Raw genomic sequence first — 19,676 nt, 5'->3', positions numbered from 1 at the left:
AGAAAAGTATTCATTTCAAGGCAGACAGAGATTGGAAAATCCTTAAGTAGTAGTCAGTTTTACTTAAAGCTGGTTCTGTAAAAATTAACTATTTTATTGAATTGAGCAATTAGATAATTTAAAAAATCAACCTCTATGATGACTCAACAGAATGTGGGTCGGGTAGTACTAGCTTAAAATATTGAAAATGAAAAAATGTCCAGTGAAAAGGTAGATGCTGTTGTCTTGTTCTAACTCTTTCTACTCTGATGTAGTGTGTGTGCTAAGCTCAGCTCTGAGTGTTGTTGGACTCATGGGTGTGGCCCTGGCAAGGTTAGTGCAGTGGACTGCTACTGGATATGGAACCAGAGCCCTGGAAACTACTCCTCTAAATGAAGCGATATTGAAAGAAATTATTATGTTTGCGGAGAGTTTTATCTACAAACATCCCCAAGAGGCAAAATATGTTTTTGTAGAACCACTTGAATGGAAGACAGATTTGGAGCCCTCAGCATTTGAATCAGGTTATGTTGTCAGGTAAGCCAGTTAATTGCTTCTAGAATTGACTATCTTCATTGTACTTATTTTTATTGATTGATAATGGGTTTTGGGCAAGCCATTTAACATCTGTTAATCTTAGAAATCTTCTAACCCAGCGATTCAGGTGAAATCTGAGGATATTTTGTTTGGCCAACACACTAATTTTCAATTTGAATTTGAATTTCTTTTGATAGGGGAAGCATTCTCCAGGTCACCACACTCCCAACATTAGCTATTGTTTGATGTCTGGCCTTTCCACTCACCCATATTACCTGCCAGACACCAGTAGGTGTTGCTTTTGTGACCTCTGAGGTAGACATACCTTCTGGTATTTAAATCTATCAATTTCTGGGGTGGCAGAGGGAGAATGGAAAATTTTGCTCAATATAAGGGAGAGACTTCTTAACAATAAACATTGCCCTCAAATGAAAACCTTCCAAATCTGAGATTAAAAAAAGAAAATCCTACCTCCACTTTACCCAGTAAGCTGTCAATTTATCTTTTTTGAACATAGCTAAAATATAAATTTATAATAATAAAAGCATAATATGATAATTAGACCAGACATTCTTCCAGACGACCTTCCAGACAAAGCTGGGGCTGTGAGGGAAGCCAGAGTCCTGGGTGCCAGAAGGAAGCCGGTGTGGGCAGCAGGGGAAGGAAGGCCTACTCTTGCATGAATTTCATGCATCAGGCCTCTAGTTTTCTATGAATTTGTGTAATTTATATAAATATCATTATATATTCTACTAGAGGTCTGGTGCACGAAAATTCGTGCACTCAGGGGGGTCCCTCAGCCCGGCCTGTACCCTCTCACAGTCCAGAAGCCCTCAGGGTATGTCCTAAGCCACAGTCTGGCCTCCCTCTGTGGGAGGCAACCAGGCTGGCCGATCGCCCCTCACCCATTGCCCCTCTACTGCCGCTGTTTGCTGCCGCCTCCCCCCCCATCTCCATCCCCTCCCTCTGCCAACTGGCATACGCCTTGGCTGGCCTGGTGCCACCTGCTCGCTGGCCCCACCCCTTGCCTACTGGTTGTTCTGCCGTTTGGTCAATTTGCATATTATGCTTTTATTATATAGGATGTTATATGAATGTCATGTATTATACAACTATAGATTATAAGTATCTATGATAAGTATATATAAATTTATATGTATCTATTTTTGTTTCAGTCAGCCTCAGTTTATTTTCCACTTCAGGCATTCTGATATATGAACTTTTAAAGTCTGACATACCACCCTAGTTGGTTTGGCTCAGTGGATAGAGCATTGGCCTGTGGACTGGAGGGTCTTGGATTCAATTCCAGTCAAGGGCACATGCTTGGGTTGTGGGCTCGATCCACAGTAGGGGGCGTGCAGGAGGCAGCCGATCAATGATTCTCTCTCATCATTGATGTTTCTATCTCCCTTTCCCTTCCTCTCTGAAATCAATAAAAATATATTTTTTAAAAAAAGATAAAGTCTGACATATCAAGAACAGTTCCCTAACTAGCCAAACTTCCTATGAATGCCTTTTTTCATTTTTTCCCTTTGGGGTTATTTGTGAGAATAAACTCAGAATTTTATTTTTAGAACTGTTAAACCATTCTTGAACTGCATTTTAAAAGCTCTTTAGTTCTGATATCATGCTCTACCTTCTCTGAATTTTTAAAATATTTTTTAAAATTGTATTTTATTTCCAACTGCCTATGGTTACTTTCTCCCAAGGAGCTTGCCATTCTTTATCGCTCCCATTTAAGTAAGTTCAGTGTAATATCACAGATTCTTTTTTTTTAACCTTTGAAAGATAAACACATCTGTAAAACTAATTACAAACATGAATGACTTAATCCACAAAGATAGATTAAGCAGGTGTCAGAAGAGTATCACAATTGTCATTGTATCTTGCCTCTGTTCTAATTTTATGTTCCAAGTGCAAACATGAGCACATCTGAGGCCTCCTTAGGTGGGCTGGTTATACACCTCAAATGTATCTCCATTTCTCTATTTGCTTTATGTATCTCTGTACACAGTCTCTTGTACAGTGTTCCCTCTTAAGTGGGATGTTTTGATATTTTGACACCATGTGTGTTTTGAACCACCCCTTCCTCTGTCAGGTTTACTATGCAACTTTTCCTTGGGCCAAGTTTTCTATCTGCAAACTTATTTTTTACATTTATTATTTTTTGTTGTTGAAATTATTACAGATGTCCCTCATTTACCTCGCTTTTACCCCTCTCCACCCAAACCCTGTCCTCCCCTCCCTCTGGCCCTAACCATGTTGTTGTCTGTGTCCATGGGCTATGCTTACACGTTCTTTATTCTCTTCACCTTCTTTCATCCTGTCCTCCCCACCCATCTCCCCTCTGACATCTGTCAGTCTGTATCATGTATCCATGACTCTGGTTCTGTTTTATTTGTCAGATTATTTTGTTCATTAGATTCCACATAAATGAGATCATATGGTATTGGTCTTTCTATGACTGACTTATTTCACTTTGCATTATAATCTCCAGGTCCATCCATGCTGTCTCAAAAGGTAAGAGTTCCTTCCTTTTTACAGCCACGTAGTATTCCATTGTGTAAATGTGCCACAGCTTTTTTATCCACTCATCTACTGGCACTTGGACTGTTTCCAGATCTTGGCTATTGTAAGCAATGCTGCTATGAACATAGGGGTGCATATATACTTTCTGATAGGTGTTTCAGGATTCTTAGTATATATTTCCAGTAGTGGTATTGCTGGGTCAATCAGCAGTTCCATTATTATTTTTTTTAGAAAATTCCATACTATTTCCCACAGTGGCTGCACCAGTCTGCATTCCCATCCACAGTGCACTAGGGTTCCCTTTTCTCTACATCCTCGCCAGCACCTTTTGTTGTTGGTGGGTGTGAAGTGCTATCTCACTGTGGTTTTAATTTGGACCTCTCTGATGATTAGTGGCATTAAAAATTTTTTCATATGTCCATTGACCATCTGTGTGTCCTCTTTGGAGAAGTGTCTATTTAGGTCCTTTGCCCTTTTTGAATTGGATTTTTTTGTCTTCCTGTTGTTAGTTAGGTAAGTTCTTTATATATTTTGGAAATTAACCCCTTATCAGATTGGCGAAAATGTTTTCCCATGGAGTGGGCTCCCTTTTCATTTTGCTGATGATTTCTTTTACTGCGCAGAAGCTTTTAGTTTGATGTAATCCCATTTGTTTATGTTTTTCCTTGTTTTCCTTGCCCTAGGACAGTGGTCGGCAAACTCATTAGTCAACAGAGCCAAATATTAACAGTACAACGATTGAAATTTCTTTTGAGAGCCAAATTTATTAAACTTAAACTTCTTCTAATGCCACTTCTTCAAAATAGACTCACCCAGGCTGTGGTATTTTGTGGAAGAGCCACACTCAAGGGGCCAAAGAGCCGCAGTTTGCAGACCACGGCCCTAGGAGATATATTGGCAAAAATATTGCTATGACAGATGTCTGAGATTTTACTGCCTATGTCCTTTTCTGGGGTCTTTATGGTTTCAGGCCTTACATTTAAGTCTTTTATCCATTTTGAGTTTATTCTTGTGTATGGTGTAAGTTGTTTGTCTAGTTCATTTTTTTGCATGTATTTGTCCAAATTTCCCAACACCATTTATTGAATAGAGTATCTTTGCTCCAGTATGCTCTTGCCTCTGTAAAGTATTAGTTGGCCATAGAGGTTGATTTCTGAGCTCTCCGTTCTGTTGCATTGATCAATATGCCTGTTCTTATGCCAGTACCAGGCTGTTTTGATTATTATGGCCTTGTAATATAGTTTGATATCTGGCATTGTGATCCTTCCAATTTTGTTCTTTCTCAAGACTGCTGAGGCTATTTGGGGTCTTTTTTGGTTCCATATAAATTTTTGGAATATTTGGTCTAGATCTGTGCCATATGTTATTGGTATTTTGATTGGGATTGCATTGAATCTATAGATTTCTTTGGTTGTATAGACATTTTAATGATGTTAATTCTTTTAATCCATGAACATGGTATATGTTTCCACTTATTTGTGTCTTCCTCAGTTTCTTTCTTCAATGTTCTATAATTTTTCAAGTACAGGTCTTTTACCTCCTTGGTTAAATTTATTCCTAGGTACCTCACATATTGTTGTTGTTACAATAGTAAGTGGGATGGTTTTCCTAGTTCTCTTTCTGATAGTTCATTATTGGTGTATAGAAATGCTATTGATTTCTGGATATTGATTTTATATCCTGCTACTTTTCCAAATTCATATATTAGATCTAGTAGCTTTTTGGTGGAGCCTTTGGGGTTTTCTATATATACTATCATGTCATCTGTGAATAATGACAGTTTCACTTCATCATTTCCAATTTGGATGCATTTTATTTCTTCTTATTTGATTGCTGTGGCTGGAACTTCCAGTACTATGTTGAGTAAGAGTGGTGAAAGCAGACATCCTGGGCTTGGTCCTGATCTGCAGGGAAACACTTTTAGTTTTTCCCATTGAGTATAATGTTGGCTGTAGGTTTTCATATATGGCCTTTTTTATGTTGAGGTATGGTCTCTTTATTAACACTTTGGTAAGAGTTTTTATCATAAATCAGTTCTGGATTTTATACAATGCTTTTTCTGTATCTATTGATAGGATTATGTGATTTTTATCTTTCATTTTGTTTATATGTTGTGTCACATTTATTGATTTACTAGAGGCCCGTTGCACAGATTTGTGCATGGTGAGGGGGTCCCTCAGACTGGCCTGTGCCCTCTTGCAACCCGGGACCCCTCAGGGGATGTCCGATTGCCAGTTTAGACCAGGCCTGCAGGGATCGGGCCTTAACAGGCAGTTGGACATCCCCTGAGGGATGTGGCAGTGCACGAAGTGGCAGGTGGCTGGGGAGAAGCCCGAGCAGCTCTTTCACTGCTCTTGCACCATGTTCTCGCCACTCGCCGTGCTCGCCGCTCCTTAGTGCTGTCACGGAGGCAGGAGAGGCTCCCGCTGTTGTGCTTGCCAGCTGTGAGCCCAGCTTCTGGCTGAGCTGCGCTCCTGCTGTGGGAGTGCACTGACCACCAGGGGGCAGCTCCTGCATTGAGCATCTGCCCCCTGGTGGTCAGTGCGCATCATAGTGACCGGTCGTTCCAGTTGTTTTGTCGGAACGTTTGCTTAGGCTTTTATATTTATATATGAATATTATACCAGCCTTGCATCCCTGGAATAAATCCCACTTAATCATGGTGTATGATCTTTTTAATATACTAGAGGATTTGTGCACGAATCTGTGCACAGTGGGGTCCCTTGGCCTGGCCGGTGATTGGGGTCCATTTGGGCCGGCCGGCTCGGGGGAGGGACCATGGGAGGTTGGCTGTGGGAGCGCACTGACCACCAGGGGGCAGCTCCTGCATTGAGCGTCTGTGTCATTGTGACCAGTCGTAACCATCACTTAGGCTTTTATATATATAGATTGCTGCATCTAATTTGCTAATATTTTATTGAGGATTTTAGCATCTATGTTCATCAGGAATATTGGCCTATAATTGTCTTTCTTTGTAGTGTCTTTATCTAGTTTTGGAATTAAGATAAAGTGGATCTCATAAAAAGAGTCTTCCCACCTCTTGAATTTTTGGAATGGTTTGAAGAAGATAGGTATTAGTTCTTCTTTGAATGTTTGGTAAAATTCATCCGTGAAGCCATCCAGGCCAGGACTTTTGTTTGTTAGCAGTTGTTTTTTTTTTTAATTTATCTTTATTGTTGAAAGTATTACAGATGTTCCCCTGTTTTTTCCCATTGACCCCCTCCACCCCACACCTGCCCCTCCCAGGCCTTCACCACACTACTGTCTGTGTCCATGAGTTTTACATATAATCATATAAGTTCCCCTGTTAATCTCTCCCTTCCCACCCTCCAACCCCCGTCTTCCCTATGATATTTGTCAGTCTGTTCCATGTTTCTATGTCTCTGGATCTATTTTGTTTATCAGTTTATTTTGTTCATTAGATTCCACATATTAGTGAGATCATGTGATACTTTTCTTTCTCTGACTGACTTATTTTGATTAGTATAATGCTCTCCAGGTCCCTGCATGCTGTCTCAAAGGGTAAAAGATCCTTCTTTTTAACAGTTGCATAGCATTCCATAGTATAAATATACCAACCTTTTTTATCCATTCATCTACTGATGGGCCCTTGGGCTGTTTCCAGATCTTAGCTATTATAAATTGTGCTGCTATGAACATAGGGGTGCATATACACTGAGTGGCCAGATTATTATGATCTCTGAATGCATAATAATCTGGCCACTCAGTATATACATATTAGAGGCCTGGTGCATGAATTCGTGCACGGGTGGGGTCCGGACAGCCTGGCCAGGGGGAGGGGACATGGGCAGTTGGCTGGCCTGCCTGCTGGTCGAACTCCTGCTCGAGGGGACAATTTGCATATTAGCCTTTTATTATATAGGATATACACTGAGTGGCCAGATTATTATGCATTCAGAGATCATAATAATCTGCCCACTCAGTGTATACTTTCTGTTTGGTATTTCGGGTTTCTTAAGATGTATTCCTAGAAGTGGGATTACTGGGTCAAATGGCAGTTCCATTTTCATTATCTTTGCTAATACCTCTCCTAGGGCAAGGGAAACTTCTAAAGAAAATAAACAAATGGGACTACATCAAAATAAAGGCTTTTGCACAGCAAAAGAAACCGCCAACTAAATGAAACAGGAGCCCACTGTAGGGGAGAACATATTTGGCAATGATACACTTGATAAGGGATTAATTTCTAAAATATATAAGGAACTCATACAACTTAACAAAAGGAATACAAACAATTCAATTAAAAAATGGGCAAAGGATCTAAATAGACACTTCTCCAAAGTGAACATACAGATGGCCAAGAAACATAAAAAAATGCTCAAAGTCACGGATCATGAGAGAGATTAAAATGACAATGAGGTATCACCTGGTACCTTTCAGAATGACTATCATCCACAAATCAACAAATGACAAGTGCTGGTTTAGGATATGGAGAAATGGGAAACCTTAGTACACTACTGGTGGAAATGCAAGATGGGTGCAGCCACTATGGAAAACAGTATTTTTTTCTTCAAAAAATTAAAAATGGAAATTCCGTTGGGCCCAATGATCCCACTTTTAGGAATATATACTAAGAAATACGAAACACTAGTAAAATTAAAAAAAATTTTTTTTAAATGTTGGGAATTTTTTTTATTACTGCTTCAGTTTCATTATTTGTTATTGGCCTATTCAGGTTTTCTGATTCTTCCTGGTTGCATTTTGGAAGATTGTATATTTCTAGGCATTTGTCTATTTCACCCAAGTTGTTCCATTTGTTGGCATATCATTGTTCATAATAGTTTCTTACAAACATTTGTATTTCTGTGATGTCAATTGTTCGTTTGCCTCTTTCATTTCTGGTTTTATTTATTTGGGTTCTTTCCCTTTGTTTCTTGATGAGTCTGGCTTAAGGTTAATCAATCTTATTTAACCTTTTAAAGAACCAGCTCTTGGTTTCATTGATTCTTTGTATTGTTTTTTTTTGTCTCTATGTCATTTATTTCTGCTCTGATCTTTATTATTTCCTTCCTTCTACTTTCTCTGGGCTTTTCTTGTTAGGGTTAGATCATTTATTAATAATTTCTTTTGTTTTGTTTTTTAGGTACACCTTTAATGCTATGAACTTTCCTCTCAGGACTGCTTTGGCTATGTCCCATAGATTTGGGGTTTTTGTTTGTTCATTTTTATTTGTTTCCACGTAATTATTGATTTCTTCCTTGATCTCATTGGTAACCCATTCATTATTTAATAACTTGTTATTTAGCCTCCATGTGTTTGAATGTTTTTGAGTTTTTTTAAAAATTTTGGTTTATTTCTAGTTTTAGAAATTGTCATCTGAGACTATGCTTGATAAGATTTCAATCTTCTTGAATTTGTTAAGACTTACTTTGTGTCCTAACATGTGGTCTATCTTTGAGAATGTTCCATGTGCACTTGAGAAGAATGTCTATTCTGTTCCTTTGAGATGAAATGTCTCCTTTCCCCTCAACACGGAGCCAAGCGGGATGGGGCCGGCGGGGTTTCCCTGCTACCTCCCTCCAGCAGGACTGGGAGGAATAAATCAGGGCAGCACTCCCCTTCAGGTGGCACCAGCCCTTGGGAGGGGAGAGAGCTGCTTGCCTCCTTGTATTTCTGCAGCGTACTGCCAGAGACCCTGACGGAGAACTCCGTCACAGTGCTGAGTTACATCCTCCTCCCCTCATGGGCCCTCGGGCGGGGAGCTGGCTGCTAGCCTTCTCCTAGCTCAGCAGCACCCCACCAGAGACCCTGATGGAAGGCTCTGGAGGGGTTGTGTCAGATGCCCCAATTCTGAGTTGTGCTGCACCGGCAGCATGGTGCCGGCAAAGTTTGGAGGAACAGTCAACGCGGCCCCCCATTAAGGGTTGCACTGCCATTGAGAGTTGTATAGAGAGCTTCTAGCCTCCTCGTCTGTGGCACACACCGGAGACCCTGACAAGGGAGTCTTCCATTTGGGTGGCGCCTGCCTAACCTGTGGGAGAGAGAAAGACTGGCCCTTGTTCCCAAGCCTCTCAGTTCAATGATCATCTGAGAGTTTGCCTGTAGTTTCTCCAGAAAAAGAGTGCACCTCAGGTCCCTGTTGGGTGTGGCTTATAGACCTTTATGCAGGACTTGAGCTTGGCAGGGTGGTGTCACCAGTGTTTGGAGGCGGGGGTTAGGGCGCTTCCTTCAGCTGCTGCTGTAAGAATAGAAGTGCTCACTCAACCCTCGAAGATGGTGCCTGAGGGTGGTGTGGGATGTTGACTCCGCCTGGGACCTCAGTAGCCTGCCTTCCTGATCTCCAGCACTATGCCGCCCCCACCCCCCCAGATCTTCTCCCTATGGCTTCTGTATGCGCCGAATCTCCTTCCCTCTACCAGAGCCCTGGGTGAGTGCCCAAGAGCGAGCCCCGCGCCTTGGCCCTTAAGGCACCTGGGATTCCAGCAGACGCCCTCCTCTTTCCAGCAGACAGAGTAACTGCTTATTTTTGCTGCCAGACGCTATGCAGTTTCTTCTTTCCAGCTCTGGTGCTCTGGTTTGGGGGTCCTGGCATGGGTTTGAGACCCCACTTTCCTCTGTAGGTACTTTTGCAGCCACAGTATTTCTCCGGCTTCTTAGCCGCTGCCCCTGGGCGTAGGTACCAGCCCCCTCTGCATCTACTAGTACACCCTTATCACCAGTCTCTGTGCAGCTCCTTTTTTTCAGTCCTTGCATATAATACTCCTGTTCAGGTGTCCTTCATTGTTTATTGAGATTCACTGCTCTAAATTTTAGCTGGCCCAGACGCAGTGGCTCAGGGGTTGATCATCGACCTACGAACTAGGAGGTCATGTTTTGATTCCGGTAGGGGCACATGCCCGGGTTGCGGGCTTGATCCCGGATCGTTCGGGAGGCAGCTGATCAATGATTCTCTCTCATCATTGATGTTTCTATCTCTCTACCTCTCTCTTCCTCTCTGAAATCAATAAAAATATATTTTTAAAAATGTCATTAAATTTTAGCCATAAATCTGGTTTGTCACCAGGAAGAGGTGTGTGTTACTTTCAGCTACTCTGCAGTCATCTTGGGACCTGTTTGTGACCTTTATTGATGATATTGTTGAATTCGGAAGGGATGAAAAGGGTTGAGAGCAGTGCTTGTTGTATTTGAAGCAATCATGCCAATGTGGCTTGATCAAAACCAGATAGGTACTGATTGCTCTGAAGAAGGCACAGGATATAGCTGAGAGTTTGGAAATAAGGAAAATACCAAATGCTTTAATATCTAGGTCTTCATCACACCCCTTGCTCCACCACCACTTCCCTCCCAAACCAGAGAGCTATCAGCAACCCATAGCAACTTGTAGTTTAGTACATCTAGCAACATAATAAACGATGTAAAGCAGAGCTGCCTCAATGGCTAGAACAAGCATGTCAAACTCACGGCCCATGGGCTGTATGCGGCCCACAAGGACTATTTTTTGCGGCCCAGCCAATATAACGGTATGTAAGAAACATTTTAATAAAAATTTCATAACTTAATTTTTACAATATCCTGTTATACATAATCCTATCTAATAATAGACAAATATGCAAATTGACCATACCCCCGACACACACAAGCCACACCCACAAGCCACGCCCACCATCCAATCAGAGCGAGCATGCAAATTAACCCAAACCAAGATGGCTACAGCCACAGAGAGCAAGGTTTCCTAGGTAACAGAGGAAGCCAAGCTTTCCACCTGCCCTGGCCAGGCCTAAGCCTCCACTCAAGCTACAAAGTTTCAATTATAGAAGGTAAACAAATTCAAACAAATGGCGGCAGAATGGAGCTTGAGAGAGCAGGCCAGGGTTGCTGCCGGCAACAGGGGAAGCAAAGCTTTCCGCACACCCTGGCCGGGCCCACCCGCTTAAGGCAACAAAGTTTCAATTATAACCCCAACACAAATGGTTGCGGGCCTCGGAGGGAGCCCCAGGCTTGGCTCTGCTCCAGGCTACAAAGTTTCAATTGTAGAATGTAAATAAATTCCAGATACCAGGGCCTCTGCTTGGGTTGCCAGGGGGCATGGCCCGCCTGCAAACCACCACAGGCCCCTCGCTCAGGCCACCCCACACCCCAAGGGAACCCCCACCTGATCCGGGACACCCTTCAGGGCAAACCAGCTGGCCCCCACCCCTGTACCAGGCCTCTATCCTATCTAATAAAAGAGTAATGTGCAGATTGATCATCACTGCAACACACAATATAGCTGCCCCCATGTGGTCAAAGATCCTGCCCCCATGTGGACACAAGATGGCCACCCAGCCTGCAAGGGAGGGCAGTTGAGAGGGACCAAGCCTGCAAGGGAGGGCAGTTGGAGGTGATCAACCCTGCAGGAGAGGGCAGTTAGGGGTGACCAGGCCGGCAGAGGAGGGAAGTTGGGGGCAAACAGGCTGGCAGCAGAGTGGTTTAGGGGGTGATCAGACTGGCAGGCAGAAGCGGTTAGGGGCAATCAGGAAGGCAGGCAGGCAAGCAGTTGGGAGCCAGCAGTCCTGGATTGTGAGAGGGATCCCATATTGGCGAGGGTACAGGCTGGGCTGAGAGACAACCCCCCTCCGTGCACGAATTTCGTGCACTGGGCCTCTAGTTACTAATAACGAACTACAACGTTCGCTAATGACTGATTGCTATAATCATGTTGCATTCATTTCCCTTACATGCCTTACACGCAGGTGCACCATTTCTCTCCACTAATACTAGCAGCGAATATTTTAGCAGCCGATTGCCACATCATTAGTCTTGGACTGACTTGTTTGGTGTGCGCAACAGGAAATATTTCACTTTTGGAGAACAAGAAAAATAGGTTTATTTGCGTTACACTTATTTGTGCAGTTATTCAGTGTCTGGTAAGTTAACGTTCAAGAAAAAATATTAATTTTTATTTAAGTGTTCTATTATTTTATGTTAACTATTACTCATTTATTTCAGCCCTTTGTATTCAGCATGTCTCTACCGAAATAAACCTATGTTTCTATGAAAATTGAAGCTTTTGTTTTTTTGCGGCTCACATAAACTTAAATCTTGTTTATTTGGCCCATGTTAGCTTTTGAGTTTGACATGCTTGGGCTAGAAGAATGTATTATTAAAACTGCCCAAACTACTTTATTCTTGGTTTCCATACACTCTTCTTGCTTAGCAGCTGGCCCTCAGTACACCACTTATGCACTTATTTAAAGAGGGGAAGCTGTCTCCAGACAGGATTTAGGTCTGTAAATGCATGTGCATGGCCAAAGCCATTATAAAGGATTTGTTTCTGCTAAATAGGAATATCTTTGGATGTTTTAGAATAAAGGCAGATTCTTCTTCCTATACCTTCTCTCAGCCTCCTGTTGCAAATTCAGGTCAGTTTTATCTACAGAGAAAGTTGGTTGAAGTAGGTAAGCTAGCCCCCTTTTTCTTTTTACTTCTACAGATATTTTTGGGAGTATATTTATACTTGAGGCCTCACTTCTTATTTGACGTTGTGCATTTCCAAAGGCACTCTCTAGAACAGCCAGTGAAAGTTTGATCAGCCGTCTTCATTAGGCTTACTGGCATCTGACATTGAAACTGATCTTTGAGTCACACACTGAAAAGGTTTTACATTTCATCAACTATCTTCTTTCCTTTTTTGCAGGTTGCTTTTAACTGACTACACAGGCACAGCGCTTTGCACATGTTGCAGGCATCATTCCTTTCCTTTAGAATCATTTCCAGTGTACAGCTGCTCAACCTGTAATAACATTTGTCATCATCTCTTCATGTTCAATTTGCAGAGGGGCGGGGGCGGGGGCGGGGGAGTCTCTACTTTCATTTTAATGGAAATCATAGGTCTCTTTATTACTCTTTTCAATTGCTTTTGTTCTTGTCAGGATGAGATTAATAATATTCCTGAAACAACTCAGAATGAAGCCCAAATCCACTGTAAACTAAGGACAGGTGACACCACTCAATGGCAACACCATCTGTTGGTGGTACACACAGCTGGGGTGCTTTGATTTTTTAGAATCTAGCTTTGAAATTTATAAATTGGGTAAGCGTTCTGAATGCCTTTCTAAAAACGTTACCTGTTCTTTTTTCATCTAGTAGACCTGTAATTTTTGAATCACATTTACTTTAATATTGCAATATTTTAGTTGTGAAACTTGCTTTGCTTTGTCTCATGATGAGTCGGGACAAAATTATATGCTGGTAAGAGTTCTGTATGGATGAGAAGTCAGGACACCTGAGCAGTGGCCCTCTTCCCCACAGTAATGCTCAAATCACTCACAAGTCATACCTTGCTGGTCCTTGTTTTTCTGATCAGTATCATGAAGGGCTGAATTATTTCCAACCTTAACATATTGTATTTAGATAAAATTTTCATTGCCATACTTTTGTTATTGGGCTCTTTGCTTTTTCGTCCCTGAGAATTGCTAAATAGTTTCTGAACGTCTTAGGTCCTATGTTCCTATTTTAAAATGCTTTTATTGAGTAACTACTATGTTCTGGACACTAAACTAGACACTGGGGACTACATAAACAAGACATTTTCCTGCCGAGTATTTTTAGCTCCCTTCCCAATTCCAGTTGAAAGTTTCTTGATCAGGTCAGTGGATTTCATTTACAGCACATTCTTCTTGACGTTCATGAGGTGAGTGCAGCATTTTTCTTTCTAAGAGCTCTTTTTTCCAGCTGTGAGAAACTGTGGAGCTCAGAAATTGAAACCTGCTCTTCCACATCCTCCATGTAGCTGGCTCTGAGTTACAGGTTTCAACTGGTAGGAGCAATGAAAAATGTCACCTGTGCCTTTAGTTCTCCCTCTTTCCAGAAGGAGTTTTACTTTCTTAAGTTAGTAGCTTGATATTGTTGGCATTCATTCGGCCTGTAACTTAGTTCTCTCACCATCCACTTAGCACTGGTGTCCAGCCCTGATTACAGGCCTTTAAACAATCTCCTCTAGCCTAAGGACATTACTTCAGAAGTTTTATTTTAGAGAAAATGTACATTTTGTACACAGTGCACATCACTGGCAGATCTGAAAACATTTTGTTCATTCATTCCTCTTATAATGGTTGAACACCTTCTGTGTGCAGTTACTGTGTGAGGTACTTTGGATAGAGCAGTAGGCAAGACTTTAAAAAGTCCCTGTCATAGCTTCCTATTGCTGCTGTAACAAGTAACCACACATGTAATGGGTTAAAACAACACAGCTGTATTATCTTACTGTTCTGGAGGGGAAAAACCTAAAATGAGTCTGCAGAGCTAAAATGAATGTTGGCAGGGCTGTGTTTCTTCTGGGGACTGAGGAAATTCATTCTTGCCTCTCTCAGCTGCTAGAGGCTGCCTGTATGCCCTGCCTCGCAACTCCACATTTCCCTGACCTGTTTCCATTTTCACATCACCTTCCCTGATTTCATCCTTCTGCCTGCCTTCCCAAAAATCCTTTCGACCACATTGGATCAACCTAGATATTTCAGAGTAGTATTTCCATCTCAAGATCCTTAACTTAATCCATCTGCAAATTCCCTTTTGCCATGTCAGGTAACGTATTCGCAGGTTTTGGGGACTAAAACATGGGCATTTGGGGGACGCCATTATTCTGACTCCTACAGTTTCTATACTCTTGTTTCTGTTCTGGTGAAAAAGTGTTAGTAGTAGATAGTCTGAGTCCATCAGATTTACTTTTTCTGATGAACTGTTAATATTTCACATCTATTTATCTGCATTACAATTTAAAATAGATCTTAAGATGTGGGAGTTTTTCTAGGGATATCAGTATGTAATGAAAAAACCTAACCAGTTTAACTAATGTTTTAAGTAGTAGAAACCTATAGAACTATCACTGTCATAAAAAAAAATCTTTAAAAAATTTAAATGCTGACTTTGAAAAATCATCAAAATGGACAGAAATACAAATATAGGAGACCCAATAATTTCTAATCAGGAAAAAAACATTTAGAAAAACTGCTTAAAGTCCTAGAGTAAACCTAATTAAGGTGTTTGGAGTGGGAAAATAATCTATAGAGAGGATCTGGTTTGTCTTTTTATATAGCTTTTTTGTTCATAAACAGTACAGAATAGCCAAGAAAATTTCTAACCATTAATTGCTGTGGTATAAAAATTGTATAGCCCTTGCCAGGTAGCTCAGTTGCTTAGATTGTCGTCCCGATATGGTTTGATCCCCAATCAGAGCACATACAAAAATCAACCAATGAATGCATCAATAAGTGGAACAACAAATCTTCCGTCTTTCTCTCTCTCTTTCCTTCTCTCTCCCTCCTTCTCTCTAAAATCAATAAATTAAAATGATTGTATAAATATAACATTAGAAATCCTCAGAACATGAATAGTTTTAAAAGATGTTGAACATCTACACTAATAAAAGAGAAATATGCAAATTGACCACACCCCCACGACACCCATCAGCCAATCAGGAGTGAGTATGCAAATTAACTCAACAAAGATGGCGGGTTAATTTGCATACACAGGTGTGGAGCGGCTGGGTGGGGAAGGATGCCTGCTGTGAGGGAGAGGGTGGGGGGCAGAGGGAGCTACAGGAGCAGCGCTCTGGCCGGGAGCAAAGACTTGCAAAGGCTCCCGGGCGGCCGGGAGTGAAGCCAGGGGAAGAAAGGCCTATTCTTGCACGAATCTTTGTGCAATGGGCCTCTAGTATTGTTATAAAAACAAAAAAGTGGTTGAGTTTGTGTAGGTTTTTAAGAAATTGCTTAAAGTTTTCTTCCTGGATATGTCATATTGCTCACTATCATTGCTAATAAGTGTGGGGTTTTAACGGTCTGAGAGTGGATGAAAGTGGGAAAATAGATGAGCTTCTAACAAGTGGTACTTATATTCTCTATTTTATAATGATAACGTGGGAATAATTTGCCAAAATATATTAAATTTAACTTCTGACATCCAGGTAACTTTAAGCTTTCCTTTTTTTCCTTTTTTTCATTTTTAGTGCAACAACAGTCAAATCAGAAGAATCTGATGAAAATGGACAGCCTTTGCTATTTCTTTCTGTACCGCAAATTAAAGTTAGGAGTTTTGGGCAGCTGTCATGCTTGTTATTGATTGCTAAAGATACAAAGCTGAAGGAAGCACAAGCATGCATTGAAGGTGATATTTACACTCCAGCCTGTGATTTTAACTTTTAGAAACATAATCTTGGGGAAAATCTTGTTACAGTCTCTTGAAAAAAGTTTTGTAACCTAAAAGGTAAAAAATTATATTCAGCTTCATAAAAATGTCATTAATCTTACTTGGCTGAAATGTTATGCTGATATCAAATTTCTACTTTAAAATGAAAGGCTCAATACTTTACTACTAGTAAACTTCTATATTTCTAATTTCAAAGAGAGTTTTCTTAGCTTTTGGAACAACCTGAAGCCTGTAGCCTTTAAGGTCCATATCCATGACTGGAATCCCTCCCTCCCTCCCTCTTTCCCTCCCTTCCTTTTTCCCTTCATCTCTGTAGACATGTCCTAAGCATGTCCTTGTGTAAGGAGTAAATATATATATTTATGCATATCTATATAATAAAAGTCTAAGCGACCTTTATGGCGGAACGACTAGAATGACCGGTCGCTATGATGCACATTGACCACCAGGGGGCAGATGCTCAATGCAGGAGCTGCCCCCTGGTGGTCAGTGCACTCCCACAGGGGGAGCGCCGCTCAGCCAGAAGCCGGGCTCACAGCTGGTGAGCGCAGTGGCGGTGGCGGGGAGCAGACCTAAGCTGTCAGTCAGACATTCCCCAAGCGGTCCCGGACTGAGAGAGGGTGCAGGCCGGGCTAAGGGACCCCCCTCCCCCAGTGCACGAATTTCGTGCACCGGGCCTCTAGTATATATATATATATATATATATATATATATATATATGCAGTTTGAACAGGTGGAAAAGACTGGCAGAAGACCTCTAGACTAAGGGAAGCGTGCAATTTTGAAAAGAAGCATGCATTTGTGAATACTGAGCACTGGTACACACATAGTTCTAGTGATGATTCTTCTAAGGAGAACAGTATTTCTCTACAAGTCAATTCTGAATATATTAATTGAATGCCTCATGGTCAACTAAAAAAAAGAAAGGAATGTCTTGTTCTTTTTCCTATTAGGGAGATAACATATATCGGTGATATTACTATAAAGATAGAACATCTCAAAAGGTATTAGAAAGTTCCTAAATTCAGTTCCTAAAATCTGAGAAGTGGACATTAATTCTAATTGGGTTGATTAGAGAAAGCATAATGAAAGAAATACAGTTGAGTGGGCTTCAATGGATTTGTTTGACTTTATGCTTCTTATTATAGAAGATAACAGAATAAATTTTTTTAATTTACTTTGGTCAGCTAACAGAAATCCTGTAGCAAAAATCCTGGGCTTGAATTATAATACAATGAAAGAAGAGTCATCTGTATTAAATATTCTTGATAAAATTACCAAAGACGATGATACTGAAAGTGAGATTAAGATGAAGATTGCCATACTGCTTAAGCAACTGGATGTATATCTCCTCAATCATTCTCTAAAACATATTTCATTGTGAGTATTTTAAAAAATAAACCTCTAAACATTAGTTGCAAAAAGTGCTTTTAGAGTTTTAGGAAAAAATGAGAAAAATAAAGTATGGGAATTATTGCTATTGATTTAACATTCAATTGTATTGGAATAAAATTATAGTTTATCACATGGATATTTCTAGTTCTAAAAATTAAAATTTGCTCTTAACAATGCTAAACATTCTAGTGGGGTTTCATCTAATTCTGAAGACATTAAGTGGCCTTAGAATATTTGGAGCCTCTTAATAAGACTCAGATAAATTACTAAATTATAATGCAAATATTATGTAGAGTTTTTCAGGTTTAAAACTTGTTCATTTTTCTAGTGCTTTCTAGTATTTTAGTATTATCATTAAGAAATAAAATGAACATTTAAGTGAGTATATTTAATGTTGTTCAGTAATTCCTTGATGGTTTGACAGTGTTATGACATTATAACATGGCTAAATTTAACTGCAATTTTGTTATTGTTGTATAATTACCTGCAATCTTAATTATAAAAAAAAATTCCCTTGACATAATGGAATGTCTTCATGTATATTTTATACAATCTGTTATAAAATGTTTTACATGGATGTCTAAATATTTATTTCAGAGAAATACCTTTAAATCCAGCAGCAGTTAAGAACGATATAGAACTGCTCAAACGTTTCTCGGGAAAAGGAGAACAAACAGCCTTGGAATCTATCAAATATACCTCAGGTTTACATCTTCTCAGATTCATTAATGTTATATATGTTTTCATAATTATTATTCAAAATGCTTCAATAGCTACATTGGAATTTAATATTTAAGAAAATGAAAACAATTTAATAATATTTATTTGTGAGCCAACATATTTTACAAAACTCTAAACTGATTGATAATTGGTTTCAGATTATGAATATTCAAATGGATGTCGAGCCCCACCTTGGAGACAGATTCTTGGGGAAATTTGTTATGTGCTGGTGAAACCACATGATGTTGAAACTTTGTGCATTACTTGTAGTGAAGAAGGCGTATTTTTAAATGGAGTAAGTAATTTTTAAAAAACAGAATTGACATTGGTGCTTAGGTTGGTGTCTTGAAGTGCAGACATGTCTCTAGGATTGAACTCCAGTGAGCATAGAAAATGAAATACTGTTCTGTGGGATTCCTTCAGATCCCTTTGCTGTGTGTATTTGCTGTCTTCAGAATTAGCCCCAGTGTCCCCATTGCAGGTCAGTCTTCTAAGAAATGGCTTCCGAAAGATTCATTCCACTCCATAAAAGAAAAACCTCTTTAACATAATCACAAGCATTAAAGGAAAGAAAAGTCAAAAAAGGAGCAGTGAGATAACACAGAAGCAATAACTGCAGCTTCTGCCCTAAGAGTTGAGGGATAAAGGGAAGAGGAGGAGGGATTGTCAAAATGTGGATGCCTGGAGGAGGTGCCCTGATGCCTGGGGAGGAGCTACTGCCAGGCTGTGCTAGTACCTTAGGATCTCGGAGGAGGACCCTTGCAGGGCGAGGCTTAGACTCCTGGAGAGTAGACCCTGCTTGCCTGGGCGAAGGTCCCTTAGGAGCTCAGAGGAGGGTTCCCCACACAACTTGGACTTACACCTCTGAGGATTGGTCACTTCTAGGCTGTGCTAGTCCCCCCGGAGCTCAGGTGGCCTCCATGACACTGGGACCCAGTCGTCTGAGGAGTGAGTGCTGCCCAATTAGTGCTGGTCTCTCAGGAGCTCAGAGGACCTTGTCAGAGCAGAGACTCAAATCTTTGGAGATGGTGCCCTGGTAGGCTGATGATGGTATTTCTTGGGGGAAGGGTGTCAAGAGCCTTGTTCTGGGACTACAGGGAGAAATACTTCTGGAAATTAGAACCAACTGTTGCTACTGGAAGCAACTGCCACTGCCAGGGGCGTGGGGCCGTTGCTGGGGTGACCAACAGGAACAGACAACAAATAGAAGGGAGCATGTCTCTTCTCTCACTTCCTGTTGACCGAAGCTACCTACCTGGCAAAGGTGAAACACAGTTTTGCAGATTCCCAGCCCGAGTATCAGAGTGTGGATGGGTGAGCTTTGAGCTGAGAGCGAAACAGCATATAGCCTTCTGAGTTTTCTAGATTAAAAA

General features: G+C 40.8%; 1 protein-coding gene across 2 annotated transcripts in view; it reads left to right on the top strand.

Annotated features, from left to right (window-relative positions):
- Positions 1 to 292: 292 nt before the first annotated feature.
- Positions 293 to 19,676, top strand: part of ODAD2 (outer dynein arm docking complex subunit 2) — a gene marked incomplete at both ends in the record, with an annotated part of 204,179 nt that continues 184,795 nt past the window's right edge. For both annotated transcript variants that reach the window (XM_079769716.1, XM_079769715.1), the window contains 5 exons: positions 293 to 516; positions 15,989 to 16,146; positions 17,376 to 17,568; positions 18,181 to 18,287; positions 18,462 to 18,598. In XM_079769716.1, the coding sequence (XP_079625842.1) occupies positions 293 to 516; positions 15,989 to 16,146; positions 17,376 to 17,568; positions 18,181 to 18,287; positions 18,462 to 18,598 (819 nt within the window). The remainder of the gene's footprint in view (positions 517 to 15,988; positions 16,147 to 17,375; positions 17,569 to 18,180; positions 18,288 to 18,461; positions 18,599 to 19,676) is intronic.

This window comes from Cnephaeus nilssonii (genome assembly GCF_951640355.1).
Source record: "Cnephaeus nilssonii genome assembly, chromosome: 4".
Lineage (NCBI taxonomy): Eukaryota > Metazoa > Chordata > Mammalia > Chiroptera > Vespertilionidae > Cnephaeus > Cnephaeus nilssonii.
The sequence above is the reverse complement of the archived record's forward strand: the minus strand, read 5'-3'. Positions and strand labels throughout refer to the sequence as shown.